The sequence below is a fragment of the Plectrocnemia conspersa genome, unplaced genomic scaffold (assembly GCF_051122295.1).
Source record: "Plectrocnemia conspersa isolate PC_06_02 unplaced genomic scaffold, ASM5112229v1 ptg000011l, whole genome shotgun sequence".
In the NCBI taxonomy this organism is placed as follows: Eukaryota; Metazoa; Arthropoda; class Insecta; order Trichoptera; family Polycentropodidae; genus Plectrocnemia; species Plectrocnemia conspersa.
The window spans coordinates 5,620,975-5,638,171 of NW_028277175.1; the positions used below are offsets into that span (position 1 = coordinate 5,620,975).

General features: G+C 32.6%; 1 protein-coding gene across 6 annotated transcripts in view; it reads right to left on the reverse strand.

Annotated features, from left to right (window-relative positions):
* Positions 1 to 2,253: 2,253 nt before the first annotated feature.
* The window catches only part of Pde11 (Phosphodiesterase 11), a 232,432-nt gene continuing 217,488 nt past the window's right edge, over positions 2,254 to 17,197 (reverse strand). For all 6 annotated transcript variants that reach the window (XM_088197803.1, XM_088197798.1, XM_088197804.1 and 3 more), the window contains 13 exons: positions 11,373 to 11,480; positions 11,047 to 11,295; positions 10,865 to 10,962; positions 10,740 to 10,803; positions 10,538 to 10,672; positions 10,321 to 10,470; positions 10,121 to 10,171; positions 9,515 to 9,769; positions 9,326 to 9,435; positions 9,003 to 9,191; positions 4,769 to 5,000; positions 4,597 to 4,680; positions 2,254 to 4,515 (listed from right to left, as the gene is read on the reverse strand). In XM_088197803.1, coding sequence (XP_088053929.1) covers positions 4,129 to 4,515; positions 4,597 to 4,680; positions 4,769 to 5,000; positions 9,003 to 9,191; positions 9,326 to 9,435; positions 9,515 to 9,769; positions 10,121 to 10,171; positions 10,321 to 10,470; positions 10,538 to 10,672; positions 10,740 to 10,803; positions 10,865 to 10,962; positions 11,047 to 11,295; positions 11,373 to 11,480 — 2,112 coding nt within the window. In that variant the 3' untranslated portion in view covers positions 2,254 to 4,128. The remainder of the gene's footprint in view (positions 4,516 to 4,596; positions 4,681 to 4,768; positions 5,001 to 9,002; positions 9,192 to 9,325; positions 9,436 to 9,514; positions 9,770 to 10,120; positions 10,172 to 10,320; positions 10,471 to 10,537; positions 10,673 to 10,739; positions 10,804 to 10,864; positions 10,963 to 11,046; positions 11,296 to 11,372; positions 11,481 to 17,197) is intronic.

Consider the following 17,197-nt stretch of genomic DNA (forward strand, 5'->3'; position numbering starts at 1 on the left):
AAGTAGGAGCACAAACGTATCTTAAATACACTGTGGTATTGAATCGTAGCCATCTGTAATAAGTGTGTGGAAATTTGTACATGGATATGGCCGATCGGAGCTACGCAATTCAGAATTGGACTATTTATTTAAATTTTTATTCCATTACAAAAAAAAACGAGTACTTAAATTTGGTATGAAGTTACTATAGTGATAATTTTGTAATCTCACGAGAAGTACATGTGTATTTATTTTTGGATACGATAATGACAAATATAGATTGCTTTCGCTGATTGTTTTATAGTTTTTTTAATCTTTTTTTTTTAATTGGCGACACCTATAATATAGTTTTAAGTTTTGTTTAAGTTCGGCCGCGTAAAATGTGATCGTTCGCGATTTATAATCTCAATTGGCCATGTCAACTGTTTACGATTGATCTCTAAAGCGGTAAATAATGTGAAAGTCCATCTACGTTTTTCGTATTGTTTCCCTTGTAATTGGCAGATTTCGCACGAAATCTTGCACGTAAAATAAAAACACGGGAGAATTTTTCGATATTCATTTGTAACAAATGCTGTGACAGCAATAAAAACATTGAAGAACGAATCTTAAGTTTTATTCAGTAGTTTGTTGTGATGTGTTTTTACAACCATAAATATCCCTCATTCTAGATTTATGTGATCGTTTTATGTTTTTGTTTAACGGTACAACTATTGCTGAGAATATGATGGAGATCTTAGGCTAGCTGAAATCCAATATATATCAGCCTTTGTTACTTGGCGAGAATATCCAGATCCGATGTCGTCATTTAAGAAAGAATCAGATACATTTTTTATGAGCTAAAAGGTATATGCTTAAGGCTCGTATTGTGCATGGATATCTCTAGTATCTGCTGCACCTCTTCATCAGATCTGAACCTCTTTTATCTAATCGCCTCTGAGAGGTATACAGATGTGAATAAAATATCAAGACACCCGATGTGCAGATCTTGTTAAATGAGCAGAATAAAGCCAAGCCATGTCATGCTTCTGTAAGAGTTCCTACAAAATGTCACAGTAGAAAGCGACAATTGAACAAAGGTACTTAGCCAAACAAAAACCTGAGAGAAATATATATATTCAGAACAGACAAAATTTTTATTAGTGACTGACCTTTCAACCAAACACCTGTACTGGTAACAGTGCTCCGAAAAATCCTTCTATTCATCCATAAAACTGTACCGCAGAGTATCATGGATGCAGTGTGCCAGAAGTGTGGCTATTTCGTTCACTGCTAACGTTATCCTGATGTGGCGTGGCTGACTTGGTCGAGAAAGACCTGGTTTGCCGAATGAGATCCAATTCCAGCCTTTTAAATTTATTTATTGTAAGTTTTATTACATTTATACATATATAGGTGTGCCCTCTAGTGATGCAATTATCGGAGGTGCTCTAATGACGTCGATCATTTGGAGAGCAAAGGTACAGTGGCGGGGACTCTGGGGGTCTAGTTTACTCGGTCCCTCTGGAGTGTGCCGTCGTGGGACGTCATTTAGGAAAGGGGGGGCTTTTGCTCTCTTGAATTGGGCCAAAAAATGCATGTCATTTAATGAAATACTATGAATCTTAATGAAATTGAAATATTAAAAAAACGACCACTAACTGGCCATCTTTTGTCTGTTTAAGGCTTAGTAACACTAAGGGGTATGACTTCGCAGCCAGTAAGACGCAGGTGGAAACTAGTGATAATTTTATTAGATTATATTACATAATTTGCGGCTACTATGATGGGCGAGTATCGTTTTCTCCGAGCAGTGGTAGAGAAGCTGGCGCAGGGACGATGTCCGTGGAAGATCCTCAAGGATCTTGTAGGTGACAGTGACAGTGTCAGGGGCAGCTCCTCTTGCTGCGATGATCGTGTTCGGGAGTCTCAAGTCGTATATTTGCGTCTGTCGGTGGGGCGCATCTGCCAGGCAGGCCGAATCTGCTAGTCTTTTCGAGTGTTCGCCGGAGTCTCTGGTGGAGTCGGTCAGATGTCTGCCTTCTCTTCATCGGAGTCCAGGTTTAAGTATGCAGGGCTGCAAAGCTTGCTGACAATCAAAATCATCCAGCCAATCGCTGTACTTTTTTCTTAGAATCAATGATATGCGTATACTTGCCTTTGGAAAGTGACATTGTGGCCTTACGGTACTGTATTGTTTCCTGTGACTGTTCCATAACAAATAAATATTCTTTCAATGCACCAGAGAGATTAATTTTAAGTCAGGTTACTGAGCAATTAATAAAACACTTTCAATTTTAATCATCAATATATATTTCTTTGCGCATTTTTTTTATCCAATAACTGATAAAAGTATGTTTGGGTATTTTTAAATTTACAGAAACAATGTACAAGATTTACAATGCGATACAATATAATAACTATATTCATAATCATATTTATCACTTAATCTACTCATGTACATCTTCATATCATTGTATTTTTGCGTGAAACGGACAAATAAAAATTAGCAACAGACAATAATTAACTGATCACATGTTTCGTTTAAGTTGGTATAACGAGATACAATCTTTATATTTACTATGGCCATCTGGACGGATGGACGTTCGCCCCCCCCAAATTTCTTATTGTCTCATACATCATACAAAAATAAAAAATAAAATTATACGAGTTATGTATATATGTATGTTCGTTTCTGATCCATTATTTAATTGTTCCCGAATAATTTTCATATACATTTATGTATTTTATATTTATAATATGGCACTGACATATGTATGTATACATCATATGCTTAATACTGAAGCAAATTTGAACATTTCCATAGTCGTTTACGATAAGTTTTTATTTGGTATTTCACTTACATATGCGTCATAAACGGGATATTGCAATATTATAAACATTTTTCAAAACTATATGAAATTAAACATAAGAGAGAGCAATTTTTAACTATTCAATCGGAGAGACTATTTTCTTTTATCATAATTATATACACAAAGATACTATTATTAATCAACATTGTTGAAAAATTTATATTTTTAATAATAAAAATACAAATTGCATTAATTTAAAAAATAAATAAAATCACTTTTTACATTATACATAACAATCAGTGGTACTTATTTAGCTTATATATAAAAAAGAAACATTCTGTATTCATTGTAATTATGTTCGTTAATAACACATGTATACACTCATACAAATGTGTGGATATACACAAATACAGGCATACGTACGTATATACTGTCAGGTCCCAGGGAAAATACACAACTAGCATATTTTTTATAAAGAAATCAAGTTAGATTTATATTATTATTATTAACATGAAATGATCACATGGAATGAATTTTAAAATGATTTTTTTTATTTTTAAAGAGTGATTCAAGAATGTAGCTACAATATAATGTGTTTTTTTAATTTTTTTTTAATATTATTAAAAATACGTTAAAAGCTTTTAAGAAACATTTCAAATAAGATGTTCACATTTCTAATTGTAGTAATATTCGCGAATCACCTTTAGCATATATACATATTAGAACATGTTTTGCGGTGAGTTTGACATAGGAATGTATTCTTTTAAGCTTTATTTCTATTATTATTTATGTATAACTGACTAACAATATAATATATAATTTTTTGATCCCTGTGGCTGACACGTAGATGCATAGATACGCACAAACACGCATTCGTTACGCAATTACATAAGAAAAACTTGTGCGAGGAACTAAACGACAGGTTAGAAAAAATATCATACTAATTTCATTAAAGAATAAAATAAATAAAACCCTAAAGTATTTATATTACGATTACACTTGTCATAAAAAAATAATCGCTTTCTTTTTTCTTCAATCACAAAAAACGATAGGTATATACATATATAATTTACATCGAGTTTACAAAATATATATTTTATATATATTTTAATAAATTTTGGACTTTGAGCTGTAATAATTTTTCAGTAAAAAAAATATTATTTTCTTCTACACACTCACACGTGCATGCATAAAAATTTCTACAGATTCAATTCTCCATGTAATTATATATTATTATATAATATAATATATACAAACATCACTGAACACCAACATTTTTTAAGGTATTGGTCTCATTTCAAGTTTTGATCACCACTTTTTTTATACATACTAAAATTTATATGATATAATAATTAAACTAAATGTCATGATTTGATTTATCTCGTCTATTCACTATCGCAACGTTTCTGTCGTTTACGACGATCCCGACTATCGGATTCTCTTCGGGCGTCCTGAGCCTGTCCACCTGATTGGACGGAGACGGCGTCAAAGGTGTCTTATCACTGACGTCACTCGGAAACTTGAGCTCGTCTTGGTGCGTCTCCGAAGTGGGCGATGAGATCACACTGGAAGGATTAGACGTCGCAAAGTCGTCGTCTTTTTTGCCCGATAACGACTCTTGTTGGACGTCTGATTCTGACTCGGATTTAGAAGCGCCTTCATCAGATAATCTGATCCATTGCTTTCTGTTGTATCGTACTCTTTCGACCATCGGTTCGAGACTGGTTGATAATACAGCGAAAGACTAAAAGAATAATGATATATCATAATTAAACATATAACTAATAGATACTAATATAATATATTATATTATTATAACACATACCTCATAGATTGGCAAGCATATAGAGTCGATAAAACCGACTTGCATCTTTGGGAGTTGATCTTCTTTTTCTCTATTCATTATATCCTTGAATATATAAAATTCAAGTTAGATATGAAATAATTATTATCTATTAGTATGTACAGCATTATCCTTTTATTTATGTTACACTTACAATTGGCGTTATTTTCAATTCTTGCCGCTCAATATCGCCTTGTTGGAAAAACTCTCTGGTAACTAAACTAGCAACTCGTTCTTCCACTGACCAGGGTTTGCTTATCGCGGCAAGGTCGCAAACGGTCATGGTCATAGCGCGTAATAATGTACGGTTCTCTTCAGAGATCCAAATGTCAGTGTCCGGATTCACTTCAAGATTACCAACGAGTTCAAGAAATGCGCCACGTTTTCTAAGATCAAAAAAAACATATTATTATAGGTACGAATATGTATGAGAGTGAGTCAAATTTAAACATTTCGTGCTTATAGTTTGAACTGTAGTATGGTGATGCATGTCTATCACTCCAAGTGTATATATCGACTAAAAAGTTCTAAAGCAAACTTTGTTTGTTTCCACTTTATCATATTCTAAGGTACGCAGAGCGCGATTATCTGCTACATCTCCCCCCTTCCACATCCGTCTCCTTATTGATTAGTGATGCTGAAGACTTTAATACTTTCGCGATGGTTTATATGAGTGAGACTGTCACTCATGACAGCCCAGGTAGGAGGACGAGCCATATCTCCTGAGCCTTATGTAACTATTGAACGAGAGCTGACTACCAGAGCCTTAGACCCTATGTCACATAAATTATAGCAGTTTTAAAATCATTGTTAAAAAATTAGTCAGGGACTTCATTGGCGTAGGGGGGAGGGGGGAGGATGAAAGCAATGCCCCTCTCATTGAATTTTAAATATTTTGAATCTAAATGAAATCGAAATATTAAAAAAAATAGTTCGATAAAAAATAAATATAATTTTTTGGCCCCTGGCTCCACCTGTTTCTATTTTCACTATATGGCACAATAAACGTAAGAATAAAGAAGACAAGCGCCCACGACTGATATTTCAGGACGATTATAAAATTAATTTAAAAATTATGTCATATCATTATCAGTTCTCTGTGGGAATATTATGCTTTGATTCTAATTATTGTGCATAGTTTTTAGGGTTCATAATTATTTTTCAGAAGCCATGAGCGATTAATAAGATGACTATGCCGAAATGGAACCAAACTTATTCAGTTAAATAATCGCTTGCATCATAATCATTATTACGCGATCGCCATGACAAATCTCAAATTATTACAAGACAAAAAATACGTTTTATTAGCGTTTAGGTAGTTTGATCCACATTAACGTTCAATCCTTGTACATAATACTAAATATGTATGACATGTTTGCAGTTTACACGTACCTAGTTTATTTGCAATTAGAATAATTATATTAAATTGGCAAATCAATGGAAAATACTTTTATCAACAGATGTCATTGCGCTATCGACCATCTTTTTTATTTTATATAAATTATTTCAATTATATTTTATGATTACTCATCGTAAGCTCTTAAACTTAAAAAATAACATTATACACGCATTCGATAGTGAGCCTTGTGTATTTTGTTTATTCATGTACATAGTAACCATTTTGTAAGATCATGCGTCTCCAAGGAAATTCAAAATAATTAAATTCTTTTTTCTGATTGGTCGAATCCGTTGAGAACTACGGTCATGCAATAATAGGCTTTATGCATATGTAAATAGATACTAATATTTCATAGCAGGTACAGCGTTTAAAGAGCTTTTAAAACAAAAGATGTATATTATATATAATAATAAATAAATTATTAGCTCCACTACCTCCTCAACTATTCTATACTCCTGGTAGATTATGACAAAAAACCCGTACAAAAACGGTGGTTTGAAGCGTTTTTTCTTTCTGAATATGCTTTGACCCGACTCTTGAGGTGCATAATTTGCAATCCAAGCATAATTTGCAGAATTTGAAAAAAATAGTTTTCCTAATAATTAAAATAATAAATTAGTTGTCAGCTACCTTCTCACTCATATGCACTCCTGGTAGTTTTTGATAAAAAACCCGTACAAAACCGTTTCGTATGTCACAAAATCGTAGTTTGAGGCGATAATTTTTTAGCATATGTTTCGACGCTACTTTTGTGATTGCAGGAATTAAGAAAAAACTTTTTTTGCAATAATTAAAACGATAAATTAATTGTCTGCTTCACAGACCGACTAATGAGAGATCCGCTAAGGAACGTGTTGCCATTCGCCGCCGTCACGTCAGTGACACCAGAGTGCCACCTGATTTTTGGCATAATGAATAAATAGGTCTTCACAATAAAATATTTAATTTATCATAAAATAAATTTAGCCTAAAAATGTTAAGTTAAACAGCAACATGCTACTGCAATAGGTGAAGAGAAGAGACTAAAAATATTGTAATAAAATACATTTGTAATAACAGGATGAATAAGAGCAACGAGCAGTGTTTCAGTAATCTAAAACATTTTTTATGTCTATTATATTTAATTTACATTATTGCATAAAAAAAGTAGTGAGTTTAAAAATAATAAAATGTCTAATCAAATTATAAATGGTAGCGTTTCTCAGAAAAATCTCATAGTATTTTATTATTATTATTATTATTATTTTTTACTTTAACTGTATTTTGTATTATACGATTAACTTTAACATACGATTCATTGTGCTGAAGACACTTACCAGGGCCGACGAAAGGCTGCTTGACATATTCGAGAGAAAAGTGCTTCGCAGGATATATGGCGCTATATACGAGAGCAACAAGTGCTATATACGAAACAATCGGGAGCTCTACAACCTTTTCCAAGAATATTCAAAATATTAAAAAACGAATCTCCACCTTCATCAGAATTGGAAGACTCCAGGAAGGAAGTTGGAAGAAAAATATGATTGTAGCCGGTGTATGTTCGGATTATATGCAGTTTAAAAAATGGGATAGCAAACCTAACTTAACCGGCGAACGGTTGATGATGCTCGATTTATATAAAGTTAAAAAATATGGAACAGTGTACCTAGCCAATCAATGACCGTTATATATGAAGTTTAGTCGTTTAATCGTCGTCGGTGGGCTTCCACCCACTTGAATTCGTATCAAATAAAAATAATATATGCATGCTTTTATTGATTTACAGCGAATCGCTTAGGTCAGCGCATTAGCGCGACAAATAATATCATATTATATTATTTAACAATATTGTTTGATAATTTTAAGTGAATAATACATCTTTATTTGATATCACGGCACCCCACAAGTCTAGCGCCCCAGGCGATCGCCTGTACTGCCTGCCCCTCGGGCCGGCTCTGATGTATGTTTTTCGGTTAAATTATATTTCACTAGTAGACATATATTTCTACTAGTGAAAATATAATTTAACTAATAGGTACGTTAATGAAATTATATGCTGCTTTAAAATGTCTATATAACTCTATTTGACAGTTGTGAAACATCCATTTGCCATTCAAACCCAAACCTAAGTTAATGAAAGTTCTACAACTAATTATATTTTTAGAAGTTTCATTAGGTTACGTCTATAATACAAATTAAGTCAACTCATCTCTCAGGGGAGCAGAAGAAGTATAGATAGTCGTCGCATCTCGCATATTGCTCCATAGTAAGTCTGCACTTCGATATTACACTATGTTTAAGAAATGTAGTAGTAATACACATTTTTTCAATGAATATTTATAATTATTTATGAAATCACATTATTAAAAAACGACCACTGACTGGCCAAATTTTACCCCTATGGAAAAAGCTAAAATGACGTCCTTGATTCTAAAACCAGAAATTCTCGAGTTATTCCTCAAAGAAAATCTAAAAAAAACTGTAACCCGAAAATGTTTTTTAAAATATGCCATTTCAGTGAAATCATATTGGAATACATTTTCCCTAGTAGATATATAATTTTTATCAGAAATTCTATGATTTCAACTTTTATTGCTTTTGACGTGGATTTTTGACTTCTGAGAAAGGATAATTGTTTTTGCACCATTGAGCAAAATTCGGTTTAGATATGCTTCAATCGATTTTATCTTATTGTAAGTCGTGATATTATAAAGAGCGTATTTACCGTGACACCGACGGCACAATATTATTGCTTTACGTGGATTCTAAACAGGGATTCCCTTAAATTTGGCCAGAAAAATGCTTGTCATTTAATGAAATATTATGGATCTTAATGTAATATGAAATATTAAAAAATGACTGGCCAACTTTTGCCCCCCGCTAATCTCTGGCTTAGGTCCAACAAAGAGGTGCTGCAGGCAGTGCACTCATTCAAAATATTTGCATAAGGTTTTCATTTAACTCACACTCATATGAAAAATATTATTAAATGGCATTTTATAATATCTACCTGAAATACACAGCTAAGTCTGTGCTCAAAATAGCGTCTTCTAAAACTTTAATGACTCTTTCATAATCATCCGGTGATAAATTCAATAAAATCTGATTGCCCGGTGAATTTAGGATCATGAGGCATTGATCGAAGTGGTGATGTTCCATTGTTGACGTTGAATACAATTGTGCTAACGGTGAAGAAGCTCTGAAAGAAGCATTTGAACCATGTTAAATTTAGCCATCTATTACTATAATCTTAAATAGTAAGTTGCGTTACATTTTTGATATGGAATGCCATATTTTTAAATGGTAAAGCTACTTATGTATATGCAAACTAACTTGATTTGGAATGAGTTATTAGTTCCTCGATGATCGAGATCGTGACAAAGGCAGCCGATCATCAACGCCAAGCATTCAATTTCTCCGAAGATTTTCCACCATTGTGTAGCCTGTAATTAATATAATATCCAAATCATTCAAGCAACATAATTGCTACAATATATTAATTACAGATCTATGAAAGCTTACGGTCAAGATTGAAAACATCATTTGGGCAACATTGAAAGCGTGCCTCCAGTTGTGGTAAGTGACATTCCTATAGTTCTTCTTCACGCTCAGTAACCATCGACATAGTACTGAATACTCGATATGGAATCGTTCGATGAAATCCAAATCGAGGAACATTCGCAAGCAGGCGGTTAGAGTCTCGTCGTCGGACATGTCAATGTCGTCGAACGCAAGATCGTGCAGATGGAAATAAGCAGAAGATGGCACCCTTAAACTCTGTAATAGTTAATAATTAGCATTAGTATTGTTGCTCTAATCTAAATACATTTTTGCATAGTTATTCATAAGGAACCTTCTATGTTATATAATAGACACAAATTTAAAACAGAATATAAACGTATCTTTTAAAATTCAAACAGAAGTATTTATATCTTTAATTCTTCTCTCTAAATTAGTTACATATATAATATTGCTTTGCTTTCAAAATTAATTAAAATCACTTTGACTTTAGGTAGTTATTTGTTTTTCTTTTCTAAACAACTTACTTTTAATCTATGTATGACTCTCGATAATCACAGGTTTATAGGCAATCCTATATAATAATGAGGTAAATAGTTATAAACTTACTCGTAACCGTTGTGCGTCATCCATGGAAGCTGATGCGTGATAGCTTAAAACCTGTTGAATTAATATAAATATATATAATATATCTCAATTGCTATTATATAAAAAATAATAATTCTAGAGTGCACAGAGTCGAGAGTATAAAAGTATATATGACAACTCTAAATTCATACGCTTTAGAATTATTTTGAATTAATATTTACGTCTAATGTGACACTTTGTTTAGCCATTGCTGTGATTGCCTTTTCGTACATATGCGTATTATGTATTCCCATTCCACAGAATATGGCAAACGCTTCTACAAAGTTCTCGTCATTTTTGGTGAATAGAAGACCGTCAAATTTGTTGATTAACTAAAATTTAAACCATGTTATAAAAAGTGGTGGTTGATATGCATGAGAATGTTTGTATTATATATACCTGTATAACTCCAATGATTTGACCGGAAGAGTTTTTGATTGCCATACAAAGAATAGTCATGTGCTTGAATCCCGTGCCGTCATCGACTGATGCATCGAATCTTTCGTCGTCGTATGCGTTTGGAATGGTGACCGTCTATAGTAGAATTTTATGTTAGTGTTATAAAATATATAATGTGAATAGCTTAATAATATAATATTACCTCTCCAGTCGTAGCAACATAACCAGTGATACCAATATTGATGGGAAACCGGCTTTCAAATGGACTGTAAAATAAGATGATTTAAGAAATCTCATTGTCAACTTAATGCAGAATTAGAATCTTACCTAGTTCTAGCGTCTGAGTCGTCGCCGTTCAAATCGTTTGCCTCGAAATCAAACACCCTAGAGAAACTACCCTTAGATGCCTCATGCACCAATAACACCTATAATAAACAATCGTAAATCAAACACATAAATAACATTAGAAATATCTTATGTGCTAAATTGTGGTACCCGCTGGTACGCACCTGCACCCGTTGACACTGAATAAGACTTTGAGTGTGCGTGAGTATCCTCAGGACCATGTGCTCTATCGTGCTCTGCTCCTCGAATATCATCCTGGCCAGGTCAAGCAGTACTTGGTTCCTCTTCACTTCCAGCTGAGACCTTTCGTACAGTTGGGCGTTGCGGAGACCGATGCCGCAAAACTGAAGATACGCCGCAAACACTTGCTCGTCGTTTGGTGTGAACGGACAGTCGTTTTGTTTGTTTATAACCTGAAGTAGTTAGATATTAGTTGGATTGTCGGATCGATACGATAAAAAGAGAATATTGTAATTGATATGCGTCTCACCTGAGCGACGCCTATGACGTCCCCGTTGAAGTCTTTGATGGGCATGCATAATAATGTTCTCGTTTTATAACCCGTTAAAAGGTCAATGTCATGATTGAATCGCTCGTCCTGAAAATAATAATAAAAATAGGTTAATAAATGCAATCTTTTATATTGAAAAAATATTAATGTGTTGATTAATAATATATTATTATCAACTAACTTTTCCTCCACCCAAATACATATATTATATACATATAACATAACTATTACCAACCGTTCATTTACGTAATTAAGGTAATAGTTTATATTATATTCTTAAGTTGATATTAATCAGTATATACCGGAAGTAGGTAAACTTCTTTAGGAATATAGTTTTAAGCCTACGTATTAACATAAATTAAGGACCGTTTTATCTAACATACAAAATATAAGCTGTGGGGAGTTCGCCATTTGCTCAGTTAAGATCATTTAAACGATACTTTCTAACATGTGTCTCGAATCAATAATATAAGAGGTCTGACATATTTCCTCAGAGCAGGCGATTGGAGACGATTAAGCGCATCGAGAGAAGAATAATATATGATATATATTATTAAAGTGTTTTTCAACCTTAAATTATATAGAAAAATACTGCAGGGTCAAAGGGTAACGACACATTAAAGTGCCTAATGCGTTTGCATTAGGCATTTTCTTGATGACGTCTATAGGTGTCATCCGCGGTCAAAGTGTTTTAAATACTAGATAGTGTTCCAAAATGTTATTAAAAATAAAAATATAAGTAGTAATAAACATGAAGCATATTTTTATAATGTATTAATAAAAAAATATGAGCGCAAAGCGTTCATAACTTTTTTTTACCAGCATTTATGCTTGACGAGTTATTCTTTATGGCCAAATTTTATTTATTCATAATGCGCAATGAGCATACAAGCGTCTTACTTTATAATGAAAAGTTTCAGTTAATATCCAGCAGAGATAAATTAAAATAAATATTAAATGTATTATTTTAAGGGGTACAATATTATATATTGACTAACGTAAAAAATATTTTTCATTATTGATGTATGTATATCTATACTAGCCATATTGCTTATTATGTCTAAATTTATATTTAAAAAAAATTGAACACAAATAACGAATTAATTATTGTTACAAACATATGTATAATATATGCATGCTTGTCATATTGTGCGTTATGGCCAAATCCGAAGCAAGCATACAAATGTCAAACTTTTCAATGAAATTTTTCAGTTAATTTCCATTACGGTATTATCATTTTTACGGTAGTCAATCAATCTTAATTATGACTGAATAATGTGTATATAATTTTATGGCGGATCATGATTCAATTATTTTTTATTACCTTCAAGTATGAAACTTATTCAAAATGGCGGCGAATTGATAATTATGAATACATAATAATTAAGAATGAGTGTTGCCAGTTGAAAATAAACATATTATTTATAAATTATTGCAATACACAGAGTATTTCTGCTATTAAGCAATTTGATTGTTTAATAGCAGAAATCTCAAGGGGAGGGGGGAGGCAAAAGTTGTGTATGTAATGTTTCAAGTTCTAGTTGAAAAGGTGTGAGAGTAATTAGCTAACATACATTCACTTTGTGACTTTTATGTACTATGGTCAAGATCAAGGTTTACTGTAATATACATTATAAATTACTGGTAACTCAATAATGCTAAGATCAATGATGTCACTTGCCGTCTCTTTATTTAGCAATCTAAGTTTATACACAATTTTATTATTAATATGGAAATAAATTAATAATGCAAAAGTCCGATCCATTATTCTAGAATCAAAACAGATTAAGAGCAAAGTCATAACCACTGAACCACTTTTAATATAAATAGATTTTTCCCACCCCTGTCAAGCGTTGGCGCGTCAGCCGCAAAAGTTATTAGAGCGTTTCAGGGAGCGCGCAACGTTAATGAAGTTTTCTTGTAATTTTCAGGCAATTCGTGCAAATTTAAATTCCGCCAGGTCACGTACCCGATCGAGGCAATACCAACGTGGGGCGACTGTGAAGTGCTTGCAGCGGCAGCAAGCGTAGCATGGCTACGACATGGAGGAGGACTACGAAATTAGTTATATCTCCAAGTGCTGCAAACGCGATTTGCCCGAAGACAATTTGAAAAGACAACGTCGCCCACGCCGCACGATGAAAATACATTTTCAGTTATGAGAAACTAGGGTTGAATAATAAATAAGGGCTTTCTAATGAATTCATTAGGCTCCAAAACAGTCAATATTAAACAGAGCAGACGTGGAGGAAAATTGCGATGCCTTATTCCTGGAATCAACTCAAAGGTGGTTCAATAAAATTGGATTTTTTTATTACCAATAAGTGTAATGAGATTATCTTTATTTTTTTTAATGCACCTGCAATTAAATTAACATCTTATAAGATCTAAGATATGCATGTATGTTTGCTAACTATATACTATTACACTGTTTCAGTTAGAAATCTGACATTTTGCAATCAATCATAGCTTTGTCTAAGGTTTGAATCAACCATAGCTTTGTCTAATTGTGACGAATAATTTTATAAAATCAAGCTAAGTCGTGCATAGCTACATATAATGATAACTTGTGATATTAGTTTATAATTATTAAAATATGTGACCTAATTTCAGTCTGGTGATTTAGTGGTTGTTGATTGTGTTTACCCAGTTGTAACTCTTTGGGCGCTTGTCATGAGCAATGTATGATTGACAACTTTTAAAAAGTCACAGATTTTAATATAAAATAATAATATTCATCGCTAAAACTGATTGATAACAGCTGCCTTATTATCATATACAAGCCAGCTGAAGAAAGTCAACCGATACGCACGAACAGTTTCAATGAATAACTTTTTCCTCCCGCCTCTCTTTAACTCGCAGTCAGATTTTAATTCGATTCGACGCACTCCTATAATCTCATAATCTTCTCATTTACATTTACCGACATTTTCATGCGAACAAAATCGACAGTTAATTAACAAAAAATCATCGAGCATTAATCTAATTCTCGTTTGATGTATAGTTAATCGATTTTATAATATTTTTTTCAAAACTTGTGTACGCCAGAGATTTACAAATTACTGCCGCGGCTTATTTAAGATGCAAGCAGCACAGCTGTTACTAATTTGCATCAGAGGTATAAATAAAAATATACTATTAAAAAGTTTTATATATAATGATAATGAAAAGCCTAAAAAATGGCACTCTAAGATCCATTTAGTATTCAAGACTATATGAAATATTATCACTATTTTTAATAAATGTCTAGAAACGGATAGACATTATGTTTAACCTTTAGAAGTCCAAAAGCATGTGTGTCATGCTTAATATATTTTATATTTTCTAAAGCCATTTTAAATGACTTGATGATAAAATTTCCAGTATTTTATTTCATTAGTTACTCAGAGATAACTCCGCGAAAATTAATTAGGCTGAATGTTTTATTTTAATCGAATGTTTTATTTCGGTCACAATAGACACCACCGATAAACATTCTATTTACAAATGTTTTTGGAAGGCGTAAAAGTATTTTTTTGTTAAGAAGAAGCATTTCAAAACAAAATAAAGGCCTGACATGGATTTTGTAGCGGCACTAGGCACTCGACTATATTAAAATAAAAAACGACTGTGTTGCTCAAGTTTACAAATTGTTATGTCTGCACTACATTCTCTGGAAGTTGGCCAAAGTTGGCCAAGGACGGAGAATATAGTGGGTTACTTCGGTCGAGTTCGGTTCTGCCCGCTCTAAAATCTCTCAGAAGTTGTCCGAGGTTATCGAGAACGGAAGGTAAAGTGGGGGTAATTCAGTCGACTTGACCAGCTTCGAGCGCCTCCGAACATTGTCGGCAAAAGGACCGAAGTCAAAGGAACCGAAGTCGGAGCGGTGAGATATTTCCCCTTTCGTTCTCTCGCGTGTTAAGTGACGAGAGTGAGAGAGATAATGATATGGTGTTTCGCAAACTGAGATAGAACGAGTTCAATTTCAGTGTGCATATCTTTTAACAGTAAAACATCTCTTTACCATTAGTTGTACATGCGTTTTTTGAGCTCAGATTATCATTATTATGGTTCGATCCAATTCAATCCGATCTTTTAGTATCGATCGCAATAAAATAATATTCATGCGAGCTTTTATTGCGTGCTATGTATGTTTTATTGTTATCTTTCTCTCTCGTCTTACGGCACCATCATGCTCCCATGGGTGCTGTTTTATTGGATTTATACTTACGCTCGTTCATATCGCTCATGTCTGCTTATCGGATACTATCATAATGTATATATGTATATGTGCGTATTGAGCCAACAATGAACTCAGTATATTCATAATTTACATATAAAAATATACGATAAAATAATATTTTAGTAAAAAAAATTGGCATGTGATAAAAATGATTTATTACATTATTCTCATATTATATATTATTTTCTAACTTTAGAGCATATCCCAAAATATAACCGTATAATAAAAGAGTTGATCAAGAATACTTTGCTTGTCCAAAATGTTGTTAATATTGATTTAAGCTACCTCTGTAATGATTTATTCTAAAACTTGAATTTGGCCAGAAAAATGCATGTCATTTAATGAAAAACTATGAATTATCATAAAATAGAAATATTGAAAAAACGACCATTGAATGGCCTACTTTTGCTGAAATGACATTCCTGTATTCCCCATACTTCCAGTTCCTGCAAAATTTTCTTATTAGTTGAAAAATTATCACGTGGAAGTCAAATCTTATTTACATTTTTCTCTACTTACAATTTTATTAATTGTAATTAAAATAAATTTACTGTTTAGACCGAAAAATTATTTTAAAATGATAAGAAACCTCACAATATTTTGTTGAACGACTCTAGAATTCTTAATAAAAGTATTTAAATAATAATAAACAATCTTATTAACCATTCCAAATAAATCCTAGATATTTGTTTTCCATACATCTCGAAAGGAAGCTATTCTTTATCACGATATCTCGCACACGTACAAATCCCCTGCATTTTATCCTCTCAATGGTAGTAATATATTTAACCTACCTGTGTTTACCGTTCTATATTTTTTTCAATTATTTATATCTTTCGATAAACATACATTGATAATTGAGCAATACATAAATAATATATTTTAAGAAGTTTAATACTTTATCAAATTATAATCTTATAATCCTCTATGATATATTTAATTTTTATTTCCTCGAAGAATCTTTCTTTTGATAGGTACACGCTGAAAGCAGATTGCTCGATATAATAATATATCTTACCTGCCAATCAAGTCATTATTCAGATTCTGAGAATCGTGCTTTGAATTGAGAGAGAGATTGCGCCACAAAATTATCAGAAATTTGTTGTATAAATAAATATTGAACATATTTCGAAGCAAACAAATCTGTATTAACATCTTCCTTGATCTTAACATCTTAGAAGTATTAATCTCATATCGATCTTTAAATAAGATACAACAATACAAAGGTAAATTAACTAATTATATGTTATAATAAAATACATGTATTCTACGTACTTTCCTATATACTAAATTATCAAAATATATGTTTAAAGATATGTACTATATATTTAACGGTTTCGGGTTTTGAAGCTAAAGGGTTAAAAACACATCACGACAATCCCAGTCGTTCTACAGAAATTACAGCCGACAATAATACAACTCGACACGCTATTAAATACTATAGAAAAGCTACTAATAGTTTATTTTATAAACATATATAGAGAAATGTAGATGCTGCTATCAGGGTTGAAATGGCAGGGCTTAGAAGTCAGAGAGTCTTCGCTGGCAAGTCGAGTTGTATTATTGTCAGATGTGATTACGA